We start from the raw sequence: 13,847 nt of genomic DNA on the forward strand, positions 1-13,847 counted from the left end.
TTGTCGAAGACCCCTTTCTGTTTTGCAGCTTTTTGCACATCTAGGAAAACTGCAATGGAAAATATTGGGTTTGTACGGACACCGAGACATTGGAAGCTAGCAAAAGAAAGAGGAATGATCCAAAATATGACCAAAGAGTTGAACTTACCAAATTATTCAACTTCTACTCAGCCAACTCTTTTCTTCCACAACATCCACTATAGCACCCAAACTTGCACCTCCCGTTATTCCTCTACCTCCAGCTCACAGCAATCTGTCCTGACCAAACCGTAATATTAATCCAGCTGCTATTATCAAACCAGCACCAAGACGAACTCATGAGGAAGTACTTGCTGAAAAAGCTTGAAAAGCAGCTGACAAGCAGGCTCAAGCTCGAAGATGTAACACTGGTCTCCAAAAAGCAGCTGAGATTGAGGTTGTGGTGGATCTCGAGGACGCAAATAACTTGGACCACCCGGTTCCATCAACACCTGAAAAAAGAAAGCGGCCCCAAGTTGACAGTCCCAAGCCCACCACAGGCAAGTTTACCATAGTACCTTGATACAAGAGCTGATCATTTTCTCTAGTACCTGCTGGAGATCCCATTGAAGGAAATGGTTCTTCAGATTATTACAACCCAGATGCTGTAGTTGATGAAGAAGATCTTGATGATAGCGGAGATGTGGTTGATGTAGCAAAGTCCAGGAACTTGAGGGTAAAGGGTGGTCAGCAGGCAGCGTTGATGCTGGAGAAGAAGAAAGTCACAGCGGTGGCACTAAGTAACACTCACACAGTGCATGCTCCCATGAGACCAAACCTTAAACACACACTACCACCACTCCCACTGCCTTCGTGAATTCTTACCACTATCTCGATGTTAAGCAAAACTTGTGACTGGTTTGTGTTCTAGGTCAGAAAAAGCAAAGCACGTCCCACCAAAATCTGCACTTCGTTCAACATGGTTAGAAGATTCAGCAGTACCAGTCCTCAATGAAAACAATGAAGCTGACTCTTTTGAGTCACCTTCTGGTACAGTTTATCAACGCTCGCCCTCCGTAATGTCAGGTACAGGTAGCTTTTTATCGGGTTACCGTAGTGGAGCAGCCACCAGTGAAGGTGGTACATCAACAAGGGCGCCCTCAGAAACCGGCGACATGATTATAACAGACTTGGGAGGTGGGATTATCAATGTGAGTGGGATATCTTCAGATGAGGATGGTGGACTGATGGAGATACTAAATAACCACCTAGTGTGTTCCACTCCGTTTTTTTGCCCTTCCATCAATGTACTGATTTTTTAACAGACAATACAAGAAAGTAGCCCAATGCTCAAATCAAAGGTATGTGATTGATGTTCCCTGATATCCATTCTAATCTCTTCCTTTTCAAGGTCACAATGTCATCGAGATGGTCACCACAGACATTGAGCAGTTCTCCCTCGATAAAACTGGTGACTTTACAAAGGCTAAGTCCTTCTACGTCGAGATGTGCGCTGTGTGCAACAAGACTACTGCTATCAAGCACAAGAATGTAAGCTCATATTGTATTATTCTTTCTAAATTTCGATATTGACTTTGCCATAGGGAGCTAGCTCTTCTCGCAATATTTATCGTATTAAGAACTAGAGTGAGCCCAAATTGCTAGTTAAAGCTAGTGCCACTAGTAGAATGTGCTGTAGGCGCAGCAAGACCAGTTAGAGAGAGCTGTAGATCATGTCAGAAAACTGTATGACCGTTCGAAACCTGTAGAACACTATGAGCAGAGGACTTAAGCGGTAATTCACCGAGTTCTACTCTCTACATTCTACTATGCACTGGCATATCAAGGGATTGTACTATTAGAAGACTTGTAGTCTTCACAGAACCGTTCGTAGCAGAACTTAACAGAGTCTAAAGACCTTCATACTAGGAGTACCTACTTCTATGGGGGATTTAGTTGACAAGAAATCGGACATAGGACCATACAGACTAGGAGAAATTTGATATGACCATAGATCAAGTCCCGATCTGAGGAACAGACCAAAAAGACATGATACCAATCGCAGATCACAGATAGAGTATCTAGGAACCAGGCAGGAATGAACAACGGATCTCGGAGTCCGCGCTGTTCATGAGCTACGGCGATTCGGAACTCTGGATCCATATGCTGGAACTACTTGGACACACAAAGTCCATATGATTTGATAACGTCGAAATGCAGGATAAGGTCCGTAGGCAGGAAATACCATATGGTATGCCTATGTAGGTCCATTCTACATGCTGAAACAAGAATGAAGAATGGTCCAGACTGGCCCAAAACATATGATTCGAATATGGAAGAGCTCCATAGATGAGATTCTGCACATGTAGCAGTCCTTATTGATGAGATTCCCCTGGATGATAGAGGAAGACCACATGGATTCATAGCTACAGTGCATTATTTTTAGAGATGAAACAAGTACTGAAAGATTACCAAGCTAGTGTAGAAGTAGTATAAAAGCAGCCCATGTATCCATAGATAATTCCAAGTACTACCCATGCGTAGGAAAGTCCTGAGTGAGTTGCCCATGAGTAACTGCTCTTGACACCCAATAGAGAGATTTGCCCTGTCTTTGTGCAGTGAAACGATAAGATTTGATTTGAACATACGAGACCATCGAGGTCAAAACTTGAGAACTATCCGCCTGTAGGCCACCAAGGTCTTGATTACTGTTTTGTGATCCGTCAAGGGTCTTAGCGTTCATGTCCGTCGAGGGCAATAGTCTCAATCATTTGAATTAGTCTTACCGTAGACGAAATTCATAGTCCCACTCAGTCCACTGGACATTAAACAGAGCTTTGTACAAACCCTTTGAACCCCTGTAGCTGTAGTGTTTTACACTTGCAGTTGCAACTTGATTTGACAAAACTTCATACAATATTGAGACTGTGATCTTGTGTGTAACCTTTGCCAAGCAGTCCACCCTTGCAATCTTTCCTGGTGTGTAGAGTTATTGATAGACTTTACATGGAGGTTTACTAGTTTTTGGGTTGATTTGGTGTTGGTGCTACTTGTGTAGCTCTGATATTAGGTTGACTCTTGAGTGGTATACTTTGCCCATTAGCGCTCCATCCACATCATCCTACAGCATGGAAAATGGTCACATGTTAGTTCATCCCAAGGCACGCTGGGAATATCGGCAGCCACAGGACCCAACAGCACAGCAATTGCCCTTTCCTCCCAACTTCCATCATCAACTTTGTTGATGTCCTCCTCCCCTCAGTCCCTCCTCCCTTCCACGGTAAATAGTTATTATATTGTCAGTATTAATTATCTATGGTAAATACTACTCTACCTACTGTCTACCTAAGTTTTTTTAGATGGAGTACAGAAAAGGGGGACAGAGCACAAAAGGTGCTGAAAAAAATTGTTTGTTGAACAATCAACAAAATCACATGGTGTTGTTATCGTGTCAACTTGCATCCCTGAGTTCCCCAAGTCCCCCGGGCTTATCATACTAACATTATTTTTTTCAATATATTTCAATTTCCATCCCTGAAAATTTACAACAAATTACAGCACACTCGGCTAAGGTATAGCACACTCGGAAATTGATTTCCAAGCCAATGTGCTGGATTTGAGGCCAGTGTGTTGCACTTAGAGCACAGTGTGCAGTGTGCTGTACTTCGTTTTGGCTGGTGGTGTGCTGCATCTCATAGAGCCCCCTCTGAAACTGTCCTGCCAAGACCAAACTTCCGTCTGTATTACACTGACAACCTGGAACATTGATTATTGAGAGTAATCATGTCACCTTATATCTAAGATGGTCACAATCACCATCTATCTGTGATTGTGGACCATGTGCTGCATTTTCAGTACCTTAACACAGCATGCCACAGCATAAAGCTGATGGGACACCTCATTTTCCGGCCTGCACTGCCAAATTTACACGTCATTCTCATATGCTGAGTCTACACCTCACCCCTCCAAACTGTGCACTTTAGCGAAACTCACCAGTTAGACAAATATATTATATTTCCGTAGTTATTGTTTTCTAATCTGTAGTCAATCCATAGCTATACAATACTGACTCAGGACTATACAAATATATACAACCTTTAGTACTATATAAGAACTAAGATTTCGAACATGAGACTCCCAACCTAGTTATTTTGAAACCTCTGTAACCTTTCCCCTTATTTTCAATCACTATCCTCTCTATCTATTTCTCTCTCTCTTGTAACTCATTAGATACTAAGCAATATCATTTGAGTCTACAAAACTACACCTGTGTGAATACCAAATAAGCTGAACCAAACTGACTACTTGAACAACTTGTAAGATCCTTTCATCCTTTGAAACCAAGAATTCTAACCTTGTCTACTACTACATTTTGCACCCCTATACTGTACACAGTATAGTGACCATTGAATAGAAACTAACCACTCACATTCTTGCTCATTAATCAACCTTAGTTTGAATCATAAGCTTGTGAAACTTGAATCTCCTTCTGTTGATCAGTTACCGAGTCATAACAGGCAGCAGGTGTCGTCTCTGGTCATGTGAAGTGTAATAATATCATTAATATTAAGGCTGGAGTCGATGCCATCAATTTCTATAAGGTTAATGGACAGTTTTAGTAACTTTCCAGTTGCGGAAAGAGATGCCGATCAGGGGTATTTATTGGGCCGGCACCACTTCACAGAGCGCTGTTTCTCCGAGGTCACACAGCTGCGATTTGGTTTGATTTAGAACAAAATAAACTCGAAATAACGTCGAAATGCACCTCCAAAATCAACTTTGAATTCCCTATTAATAGATGCCCTCTTTTGCATTGCTTCATTTCAGAGGCCCCGCTAGGCCTGTAACCGACCCCTCACAAGAAACTTGTTGTGAGGGGCCTGGAGATCGGAGTTTAAATTGGCAGGAGACCTGGGATTGTCCAAAAAAGGATTGTGAACTATGGTGGTGGGCATATGGCCCTTATCTATGACTTCGCTTAATCGGGATCTATCCATGATCTAACCGAAAATGCATGCCAGAAATGAGACATGCTTGCAAGCTTTATTACACTTTGTATATTCCCTCGATAATCTTCGGCATGGTGTAGATGAACTAATATATACATTATCCTCAAAGTTACAGAGAGATATTTACAAGAAAATATAAATTCACCAGGGCCAGAAAGGTGGTCGAGGCTTAATGAACACATTTTTTCGAGATTGAGGAATCTGGCCCTGTAACTATCTGGCGATGGTCATGAAGAAAGATGCCTGAAATTTTGACAAGGGAACGAGAGTGCAGTGGAGAGGAATAATCTGTTGATGGTGGAAGATCAGGCAGTGGGCGTCATTTTCTTTTTCCAGTGCCTAAACGGTCACGAGGCTTGCAGAGTGAACGCATCAGGGTTGACAGAAGGCTTTAAAGTTTTTAAAGTGACTATTAATGGCTCGTGAGTTCTTATTTTATCCCCCAGTAATGCACCATACTTACTGTATTGGAAAAGGACCCAACAAAAGAGCCATGCAATTGAGGAATGCCCAGGGATCGGGCCAAAGTCACGAGAAACAAACCAAGTCCCAAGATGACAAGGAAAATGACCCACCAGGAAGCTCTGATCTATCAAGCACCCCAACCTTGGGAGGAGCTCGTAAGAAACAGGCAGTCGATTTACATGTCCAGCTGAAGAAGAAGGATGGTCAGCTGAAGTCATCTAGGAGCAAGAATAAACTCATCAAGGCAAAGCTTACTCACAGAGAAACGGCTGCAGGAGTGTTGAAAAAGGAGAATAATCGCCTCAGGACACTTATATTACAGACAGATACCGAGAAATCGCACCTTGCACGCCAGTTGAAGTCTGCTTATCATCAGAACCAGCAGCAAGTCAGCAAAAGGGAGAGAAAGTTCTTCCAAGTAGTCCAAAAACTCGAGATGCAACATAGCAATGCTCTCGCTAGCTCAGAGATGTATAATTGAGAGCAACATGTCGAACTCCTATGCCTTTGCAACATTATCCAGAATCATGAAAGGGTTATCGAGCAGGCACGACTACTTTGAAGGAAGGTCAGGGAGCATTGACACAGTATGGCACTTCTCACCTGGATGAAGATTAAGCATACCTACACACCGAAGTGCCGCGCCTTGTCATGGCTTCTTGTCAATTTTGGCTGCAAGCAGGGGCAGGTGGGCAATGCCATTCGAGAGGTTGCATCCATCCTTGGCATCAAGCTTAAAAATTGGATCAGTCGCAAGGTTGTTAGCATGGCCATTCATGAAGGCGGAATTATGGCAGAAATTCAGCAAGGTTGGAATCTTCAACATACCAGTGGTAGGTTGCATTTCGATTGGATTATTACTATATCATGACTGACTCATGTCTGAAAAAACCATCTAGATATCACAATGAGTAGTGACAGCACATCATGCCGAAACAGAAACATCCAAGCTCACCATCTGACCTGTTGTGTACCAATCAAATGCGCAGACGGGTCTGTTGTTTTATCAGAAGTACCACAAACACAGTTTCTGGGGGTCCGTCACACCTTGGACCATTCAACTGAGCAGTCAATGTCAACCTGGAAGAAGGTTATCAAGAGCTTTACAGACTGTTATATGGAATCAAGCCTCGGGCGGCGGCTAGGGGGAAATATCAACTTACGGGAAGTCTGCTTGAAGCTCAGGGTTTGGATGAGTGACCATGCAGCAGGAGAAAAAGCGACAGCGGGTGCGATGCAGATGCTCAAAAGACAGGAGATGGTGAACTCGCTAGGGGAGAAATGGTTGGAGGAGGTTGAAACAGAGAAGCTCCAGAAACTTACATACGAGCTGAACAGGGAAAAAGTCGATTCAGCAGGCGGGTTCTCAAATTGGATGGAGCTTTCCCATGAAGAAAGAGCGGCACGGGATGTAGCAATAGCTTCTACTATTATCAAAACCCTTGGGGAAGAAGCTTTGGCCACATTAGGAGAGGAGGACTGTCAGCTTCTCAACCTTTTTGTCTGGGCCAGGTGTGGAATGCACAAGGATCAGAATTCATTCAAAGGCGGAAACACAGCAATGATTGAATCATGGAAGAAACTTGCCTTGAGTATATGTCCGATCCCTCTGGCAAACAAGTGGTGTGCCAAAGAGGTACGGGATATCATATCTCTGGAGTCCAGAGGTTGAGAGATCACAGAAAGCGAGTCTGCAACAATTGAAGCCTGTTCCAGCGGCGGAGCAAAGTGTGTTTGTAACGTACCGTACACTTTTGGGACCCCTATATATTTTTTCTAGACACTCTGGACACCTTGGGCATGCTGCATGGGCATCCTGGGCATCCTGGACATCTTACTCCACAGATTCATCCTCAAGGCTAATCATCTGACTAGGTTACTTACCCATTTAGAAGGCTCCACTCTGACTCATATCTTGTAGAATGCTGTAGAATACTGTAGAATACTGTGGAACATTCCAGACTAGCTAGCTAAATAGTATATAAACCCATGTACTATCCTGCTTGGTTTCCCAACCTCGCTATTCTCCCTGACTATCAGTATTTCTCATATTCTTCAATCTATTTCTTTTCTCTGAATCTAACTGCCCATCTGTGAATCAACCTATCAACTAAGTCAATACCAGACTTACTTGCCAGAATCCCCTCTGAGTCCCCTGTGTTCACCACAACTAACCACCTTTCTCAGTGCTAAGTTGACTAGTGCCAAGCAGTTCCCTGCTGGTAGACAACGTTTCGGGTATTCGTAGTACTTCCTTATTACAAGATATACGATACATTACAGTGTTGCCCTCACAGGTGCCATTTTTAACAACCGTTATAACAAGAAAGGTCAAGGGGATACTCACCTGATCTTTCTCGGGCATGAACTCGATACAGTTGTTAGACGCTTTCCACAAGTCAACAACACAAGATTCAGCAGTCACGGTGAAGGAGCAGGCGAGCTTCTGGTCAACCTTGACATCTACATTCGCTTTCTGGAGCATATAAAGTCAAAGAAAGTGACGGACTCCTGGACCAACATTGAGAAGAACATATACGACGCCCTTCATGATCCACTGACCCTCACCGAGTTAGCCATGTTAGCTCTGTATCAACAACTTATCACCCACCCATATCTTTCCATTGTTCGATCCCCCGAAGATGCTGCCGCAAACGCAATTGATTTAGGTCCAATTCACCGTGAGCTTGTCGACCATTGCCAACAGTTGATTGACTCGCCAGAGTTGGTCCTATCCTTCAACCCAGACTGTCATGTCGAATCGACTTTCGATGGCCAGCCATTCCTTTGCCCCAAAATCTTGGGTGCAATTCATACCCTGCACCAGGAAGGAAGACTTCCACACGTCAAAGAGTTATTCATTAGCTTTTTAAACAGTGCATGAGTTACCTGGATCCGATTCTCTTCAGAATTTGCACCTGGTGGGCTGATTGATGGGCTGTCAGACAGTGAGAAAGCTCACATCTATATCCCCACCACAAATGACAGGAATGAGGGAGCACTTGGGTCGTGGTGCATCTATGCAAGGAACAATCTGACTGCCACGATCGACACTCACAATGCACAAGCAATGTTCTCACGGAACAACACCCAGAAGTTTGTTGATGGTTCCTTCACATCGGAGGATCACTACTGGGTTATAATCAAAGCGCGTCAGGTTTGTGCATCAGGGAGGGAAGCTGAACGTCGAAAGGAACAGGCAGAGTTTGAGATAAGACTCGTTAATATGAAGAGGGCAAAAGCAGATGCAAGGGGAGCTCAGAAGATGGCAGTGCGGACCGAAGCGAATAACACCGCATGGGTTACCTCGTTGGATGATATTAATTTACTAAACAGGAAAGCGTGTGATGTCCAACTTCAAAAACTACGTCTTCTATATGAGGCCTGGAGAGTCGACGATCATCATCCCCAAGAAATCCCATGTCCCAAACTTACCTCACAAAAGGGAAGCTCTCATGCGGCTTTTCCCTGAACATCTGCAGCGTTTATCGGGCCAACCAGCATTAACAGACATCTCAGGGCAGGCGGTGAAGGTCGTGGAAGACTGGAGTACGGAGGAGGATGCAGAGATGGAGGAGGTCGATGAGGTTTGAGCTGGACCTGCCAGGATGCAGTACTTCAATAATTTTATAGTATTGTTGTATGTAATTGTGTAGCATGTGTAAATAGTGTAAATAATCATTTTCTGTTACCTACAAACCTTCAGAATACTCAAAAATAAAGGAGTGGTCAAGACGCAGATTTCGGGTGTGAGTTTTGTCCGGTTATCATTGATTTACCGGATTAAGCGAAGTCATAGATAAGGGCCGTATGAACTATGATCGAAATCACATGGTCACTTTTTTTCTTCCATGTCGCGTCCATCACATCGCCTTTTCAACAGTTTTTTCTTACCCATTCACTTGAAACCCCGCAATCTGACCATTCCTCAGCTCAAGTATGATTCTGGCCCCATAGGATCTAGTTGGGCAGTGGAATGGAATTGGTTTGGTAGTTTTAGCTAGGAGCTGTTACTAGTTGTTGGGCCTACAAGTTATCAATGGTGCGCGTTCTCGACTTGACTCTTCGTTTTGCGACTCATCGTTTCACAGTACGTATTAGTAAAGCAAATGATAATATCTGGACCTTTTCTGCACTTTTACTGTGCTCATCACGCTAGCGTTTGAGGATGCCACCTCCCTACAATAAAGCTGGGAGATCGTGCAGATGAATCAAAAACATTGTCCTAGTTTGCATGGTTGTTGAGATTTTCAAGTTGAGAGAAAGACAATTTGATGAATGCGCCTTCCAGAACTCTGTCGTCCTGTCTGTCAACTCATTGACCACAAGCCTTGGTATCCGGTACTTTCAAAAATATTTTGCCTAGTAATACCGCTTCCATAAGTCATAGTAACAATCAAGGCTGAGTTTAGTTACTCACTTGTGTTTCCTGTAACCGCTTGAGAGGCGAAACCGTGATTGATACATGTCCTCTCCCGTCATCCACATCAACGACACCGTAATTAATGTCTTTCCGGACCCAGAATCAGTACCAGCAATTATAGCCGAATCGTTCTTATACGAGAGGCAAACCGCTCGTACTTGATGTTCACAGGGATTTTCTCGGCCTGTGGTGATGTAGAACGCGACTACAAGAATACGAAGAGCTAGGTTCAGCTCTTTTTCTGAGAGCGTTGAGAGGTAATTTGACGGATATGGGGAATTTGAGGCGAGGTTGTTCGTGTTTATGATCTCGAGAAGAGGTTTATTGCCATTAATTGACGTTACATCTTGTATTACTTCGGGCAGCCTCTTGCAATGCGCGTGAGGCTCAGGACGCGATGGACGCGATGGGCGCAACATGGAGAAAAAAAGCGACCACGTGTATTTTCGATCATAATTGACAATCCTTTTTTGGACGATTCCGGGTCTTCAATTTAAACTCCGATCTCCAGGTCCGTCTATCGACGCTTGCTCATTGACGGTCCTGTCACAGGTCTAAGGCCCCGCTACAATTCCCACTCCCTCGCCATGGTCAGATACGAGGCTCTCGACACAGAGGAGAACCTATCTCTCCTGGAACCTTCTGAAGAGGGTCCCTCGAAGCCTTCGAAGTACACGAAACGCGTCTCTCTTTTCTCTACCCTCATCTATAACCTTCGTCGTCTTTCCGCCACGGTTTTCCTGGTAATAATCGCGGTGGTGTTGGTGGTTCTCTGGCGGATTTTCATGACAGTTGAAGAACTTGAAGAAATGTCACCCGAGCCAGGAAATTCTAATGTGGGTAGTGTGTTTGACGAGAGTCGATGGGCACCGAAACATCGAGATATTCAATGGAGTACGCAAGGTGCGTGTTTGTTCGAACTATTACGATTCGTCTCCTTCTCATTCATTGACTAGGGTCTTCACAAGTGTATATATATCTCGACCAGAACGAGAGCTTCGTTGCTACAGACGTTACAAAGAATGAAACGCGGGTTCTGGCGTACTCGTACTGGTTAAAAGATGTGCGTTTTAGGCCCTTCAAGTTCGAATCTCATGTTGATTCGCATTCCAGAGTTCCGGAAATCCTCTTTTGTTCAAGGATTGGCGTTTTTCTCCCAGTATGAGATTTGTTTTGGTCAAGGCGAATGTCGCGAACGTAGGCGTCCCAGTCGACTTTACACATCCCCCGTTATTCACCAACAGGTTGAAGCGTTGGCATAGATCAAAATTCGGGAACTATTATATCTACGACTTGGCCATAAACTCGACCTTTCCCTTGACTGAGCCTACAGCTGCTCCTTCCACAATCACAGCCGTATGGGCACCCACCGAGGATTCAATTGCTTTTGTGCATAACAACGATCTTTACTATGGTTCTTATCCATTGTGAGTGGAGAGCCCCGAGCTTTAGCTGTTCCTAATAATTTAACACTTTCTCCGTAGCGAAAGGAATGACACGAGGCGCGTCACGTACAGCGGTTCGAATTCGATATTCAACGGCGTCGGGGATTGGATATACGAGGAGGAAGTACTCTTTGAAGATCGGGCACTATGGTGGTCACCGGATTCGCGTAAAATCGCTTTCCTCTCGTTCAACGACTCTGAAATTGAAACATACACTTTGCCTACATATACTCCGCCAGCCGATTATCAAGGAATGCGATGGCATTCTCTTGATGTCGGTTCGCTTCACTATCCTTTACCAGGCGGAAAGAATCCTGTTGTAGAAGCCCATATCATCGCTATCGACTCGCCTGATCATGTGGTGTCTCTATCAAGGTCTACGGAGTTTTCGGTTGACTCTGTCTTGTTCGAGGTGGCTTGGACCACTTCCGATATGCTTCTCGTAAAGGAGATGAGCAGAGATGCGGTGAGAGGACAAGTGCTCATGTTTAACTGGACACAGTTGGTTCCGAGTCGACCACAGCTCGAAGGGGAAGTAGTCCGTCAAGTAGATCTCAAGCCAGGTTGGATCGAGTGTGTAAGTTAGTCTCTGTACAGTTGATCTTTGAACTCATCGATCTGTAGGAACAAACGATATTTCCTCTGCCATCGACGGTTCTAGGTCTTTCGGCATATCTGGACATTGTGGAGGACCGTGAAGGGTACAAGCATATTGCAGTATTTGAGTCTTCACGATCCTCGGAGCCCTACTTCATAACCCAAGGCAAATGGGAGGTTACGGGAAAGCTTCTTGGTGTGAACGAAGAACGTAAAACTGTGTACGTCTTCCCTGCTCGGTCTCCCAGCTAGGCTGACTGCACGACGCATGCAGTTACTTTCAGGCCGCATACCCCACGTCCATCCAGAGAAGCATACTATCAGCAAATATTATCGAAAAACAGAATATTATCGAAAAACATGTCTCTGTAACACCGATAGCTGAAGACGGCTACTACCGAGCCGATTTTTCGCCATCTTCAGATTATCATCTGTTGAGTTACGAAGGACCAGGCATTCCGTGGCAAAAAATCATGACCGCCGATGGAGGTGAGAACTCTCGGGACAGAAAGTTTTCGTTCGATGTCTCGCAGTTCTCTCATCCCCGTTTCCAGATCGTCCCTTGTACACGCTGGAGGACAACGATCATCTGAGAACCATTCAAGCAACAGAAGAGGTGCATTTTCTGACGAACAGTTATGATGGTTTTGGTACGTTTGGGGTTTAATTCAGCTATAAGTACCTGGACTTATTTCTGATGTTGGGCCCTGGCCACCAGACTTCAACATCAAAGAGATACGGCCGCCGAACATGGACACCTCGGGGGAAACCAAATATCCAGTGCTATTTACCGTGTAGGTTCTGTCTAGTCGGGCTCGTTTGATTAGCGCTCACTTCCATGTCAAGTTCGGGGGCTCCGTCTAGCCAGATCGTCAATCTTATGTTTCGCAGGGATTGGAACTCGTATGTGACGCATAAACTGCGAAGTATCGTCGTAATGATGGACGGAAGGGGTACGGGATACCAAGGACGAAATCTGAGAAGCCCTGTGAAGAACCGACTTGGTCGTTGGGAAGCACGGGATGCCATAAATGTTGCAAGGTACGCGACATTTCATGCCAGATCGCCGTGATGTTTTAATCAACTCCCACCAGAGCATGGTCATCACGTCGATATGTCGATTCTTCTCGTATCGGCATTTGGGGCTGGGTGAGAGTTGATTGATGATTCAACCGCGTTGACAAAAATAACGGATAGAATTCAGTCCTACGGTGCCTATGTCGCACTGAAGGTCCTCGAGGCAGATGCTGGTTTTCATTCCCTTGTGATGGCCGTCGCGGTGAGTACCTTTTGATGTGATGGGCTCATGATTATCTTGCTCAGACCCCAACTTCAGCCCGTGGTGAACTGGAGATTGTATGGTAAGCAAATTCGTTGCGAGCTTCCCGCTGTCCGTTCTTTTTTTAGCACTGTTTTTTTTAGATTCTGTGTTCACTGAACGATACTTGGGCCGCCTAGAGTCCGAGACGTACGCCTCATCGTCAGTGCAGAATGTGTCATCATTCAGCCGTGCCCATCTCCTTTTTGTCCACGGGACCGCAGATGTGAATGTTCATTACGACCATTCGGTTCATCTGCTTCGGATGTTGGCAGATGCGGGTGTCAGTAATTTTTGGTTCAAATCGTTTCCAGATGCGTGGGTTTTCTTCCTATTCTTTTACCTTCTCCGGTGCTCCACTCAGCTTTTTTTTACAGTGATCACGCAATGAGAGGTTCCTATCGGGAGCTTTTCGAGTTGATGGAGAAATTCCTACACGAAAAGTGGAATATCGACTAGTCATAGACAACTCCATGGCATCGAGGGGTGTCAGAAATCAGGCTCCTTCTATACTTTGATGAACCTACTAAGATTTGAGTATCGAGCACTTGTCCCTTCGTAGACCAACCCGAATTCGGAGCGAAAACCCAAGAAATGGCATATATTTCATTTGATTGATTGCTCTGCTTTGA

The 13,847-nt window shown here is 44.7% G+C and overlaps 4 protein-coding genes across 5 annotated transcripts; all 4 read left to right on the plus strand.

Annotated features, from left to right (window-relative positions):
* Positions 1–317: 317 nt before the first annotated feature.
* Positions 318–1,331, plus strand: E1B28_005090 (uncharacterized protein; the record flags this gene model as incomplete). Its single annotated transcript, XM_043149633.1, has 4 exons — positions 318–522; positions 567–831; positions 890–1,229; positions 1,284–1,331. The coding sequence occupies 4 exons, from the start codon at positions 318–320 to the stop codon at positions 1,329–1,331; spliced, it is 858 nt and encodes a 285-aa protein (XP_043014240.1).
* Positions 1,332–5,460: 4,129 nt separating this feature from the next.
* On the plus strand, positions 5,461–5,913 carry E1B28_005091 (uncharacterized protein; the record flags this gene model as incomplete). Its single annotated transcript, XM_043149634.1, has 1 exon — positions 5,461–5,913. The coding sequence occupies one exon, from the start codon at positions 5,461–5,463 to the stop codon at positions 5,911–5,913; it is 453 nt and encodes a 150-aa protein (XP_043014241.1).
* A 2,896-nt stretch (positions 5,914–8,809) lies between these two features.
* Positions 8,810–9,025, plus strand: E1B28_005092 (uncharacterized protein; the record flags this gene model as incomplete). The annotated part of the gene is made up of 1 exon (XM_043149635.1): positions 8,810–9,025. One exon carries the CDS (start codon positions 8,810–8,812, stop codon positions 9,023–9,025), a length of 216 nt encoding a protein of 71 aa, XP_043014242.1.
* A 1,335-nt stretch (positions 9,026–10,360) lies between these two features.
* Positions 10,361–13,847, plus strand: E1B28_005093 (uncharacterized protein). 2 transcript variants are annotated; one of them, XM_043149636.1, is made up of 16 exons: positions 10,361–10,758; positions 10,812–10,918; positions 10,969–11,052; positions 11,107–11,282; positions 11,340–11,877; positions 11,925–12,118; positions 12,172–12,386; positions 12,452–12,547; positions 12,616–12,691; positions 12,744–12,800; positions 12,849–12,938; positions 12,992–13,046; positions 13,102–13,176; positions 13,234–13,258; positions 13,320–13,533; positions 13,593–13,847. In XM_043149636.1, the coding sequence occupies exons 1-16, from the start codon at positions 10,443–10,445 to the stop codon at positions 13,672–13,674; spliced, it is 2,400 nt and encodes a 799-aa protein (XP_043014243.1). In that variant the 5' UTR covers positions 10,361–10,442; the 3' UTR covers positions 13,675–13,847. The 2 variants fall into 2 exon arrangements, with proteins under 2 accessions (XP_043014243.1, XP_043014244.1); XM_043149637.1 differs by having other exon boundaries at positions 12,744–12,938; positions 13,320–13,847.

This window comes from Marasmius oreades, chromosome 2 (assembly GCF_018924745.1).
Source record: "Marasmius oreades isolate 03SP1 chromosome 2, whole genome shotgun sequence".
Taxonomy (NCBI): domain Eukaryota; kingdom Fungi; phylum Basidiomycota; class Agaricomycetes; order Agaricales; family Marasmiaceae; genus Marasmius; species Marasmius oreades.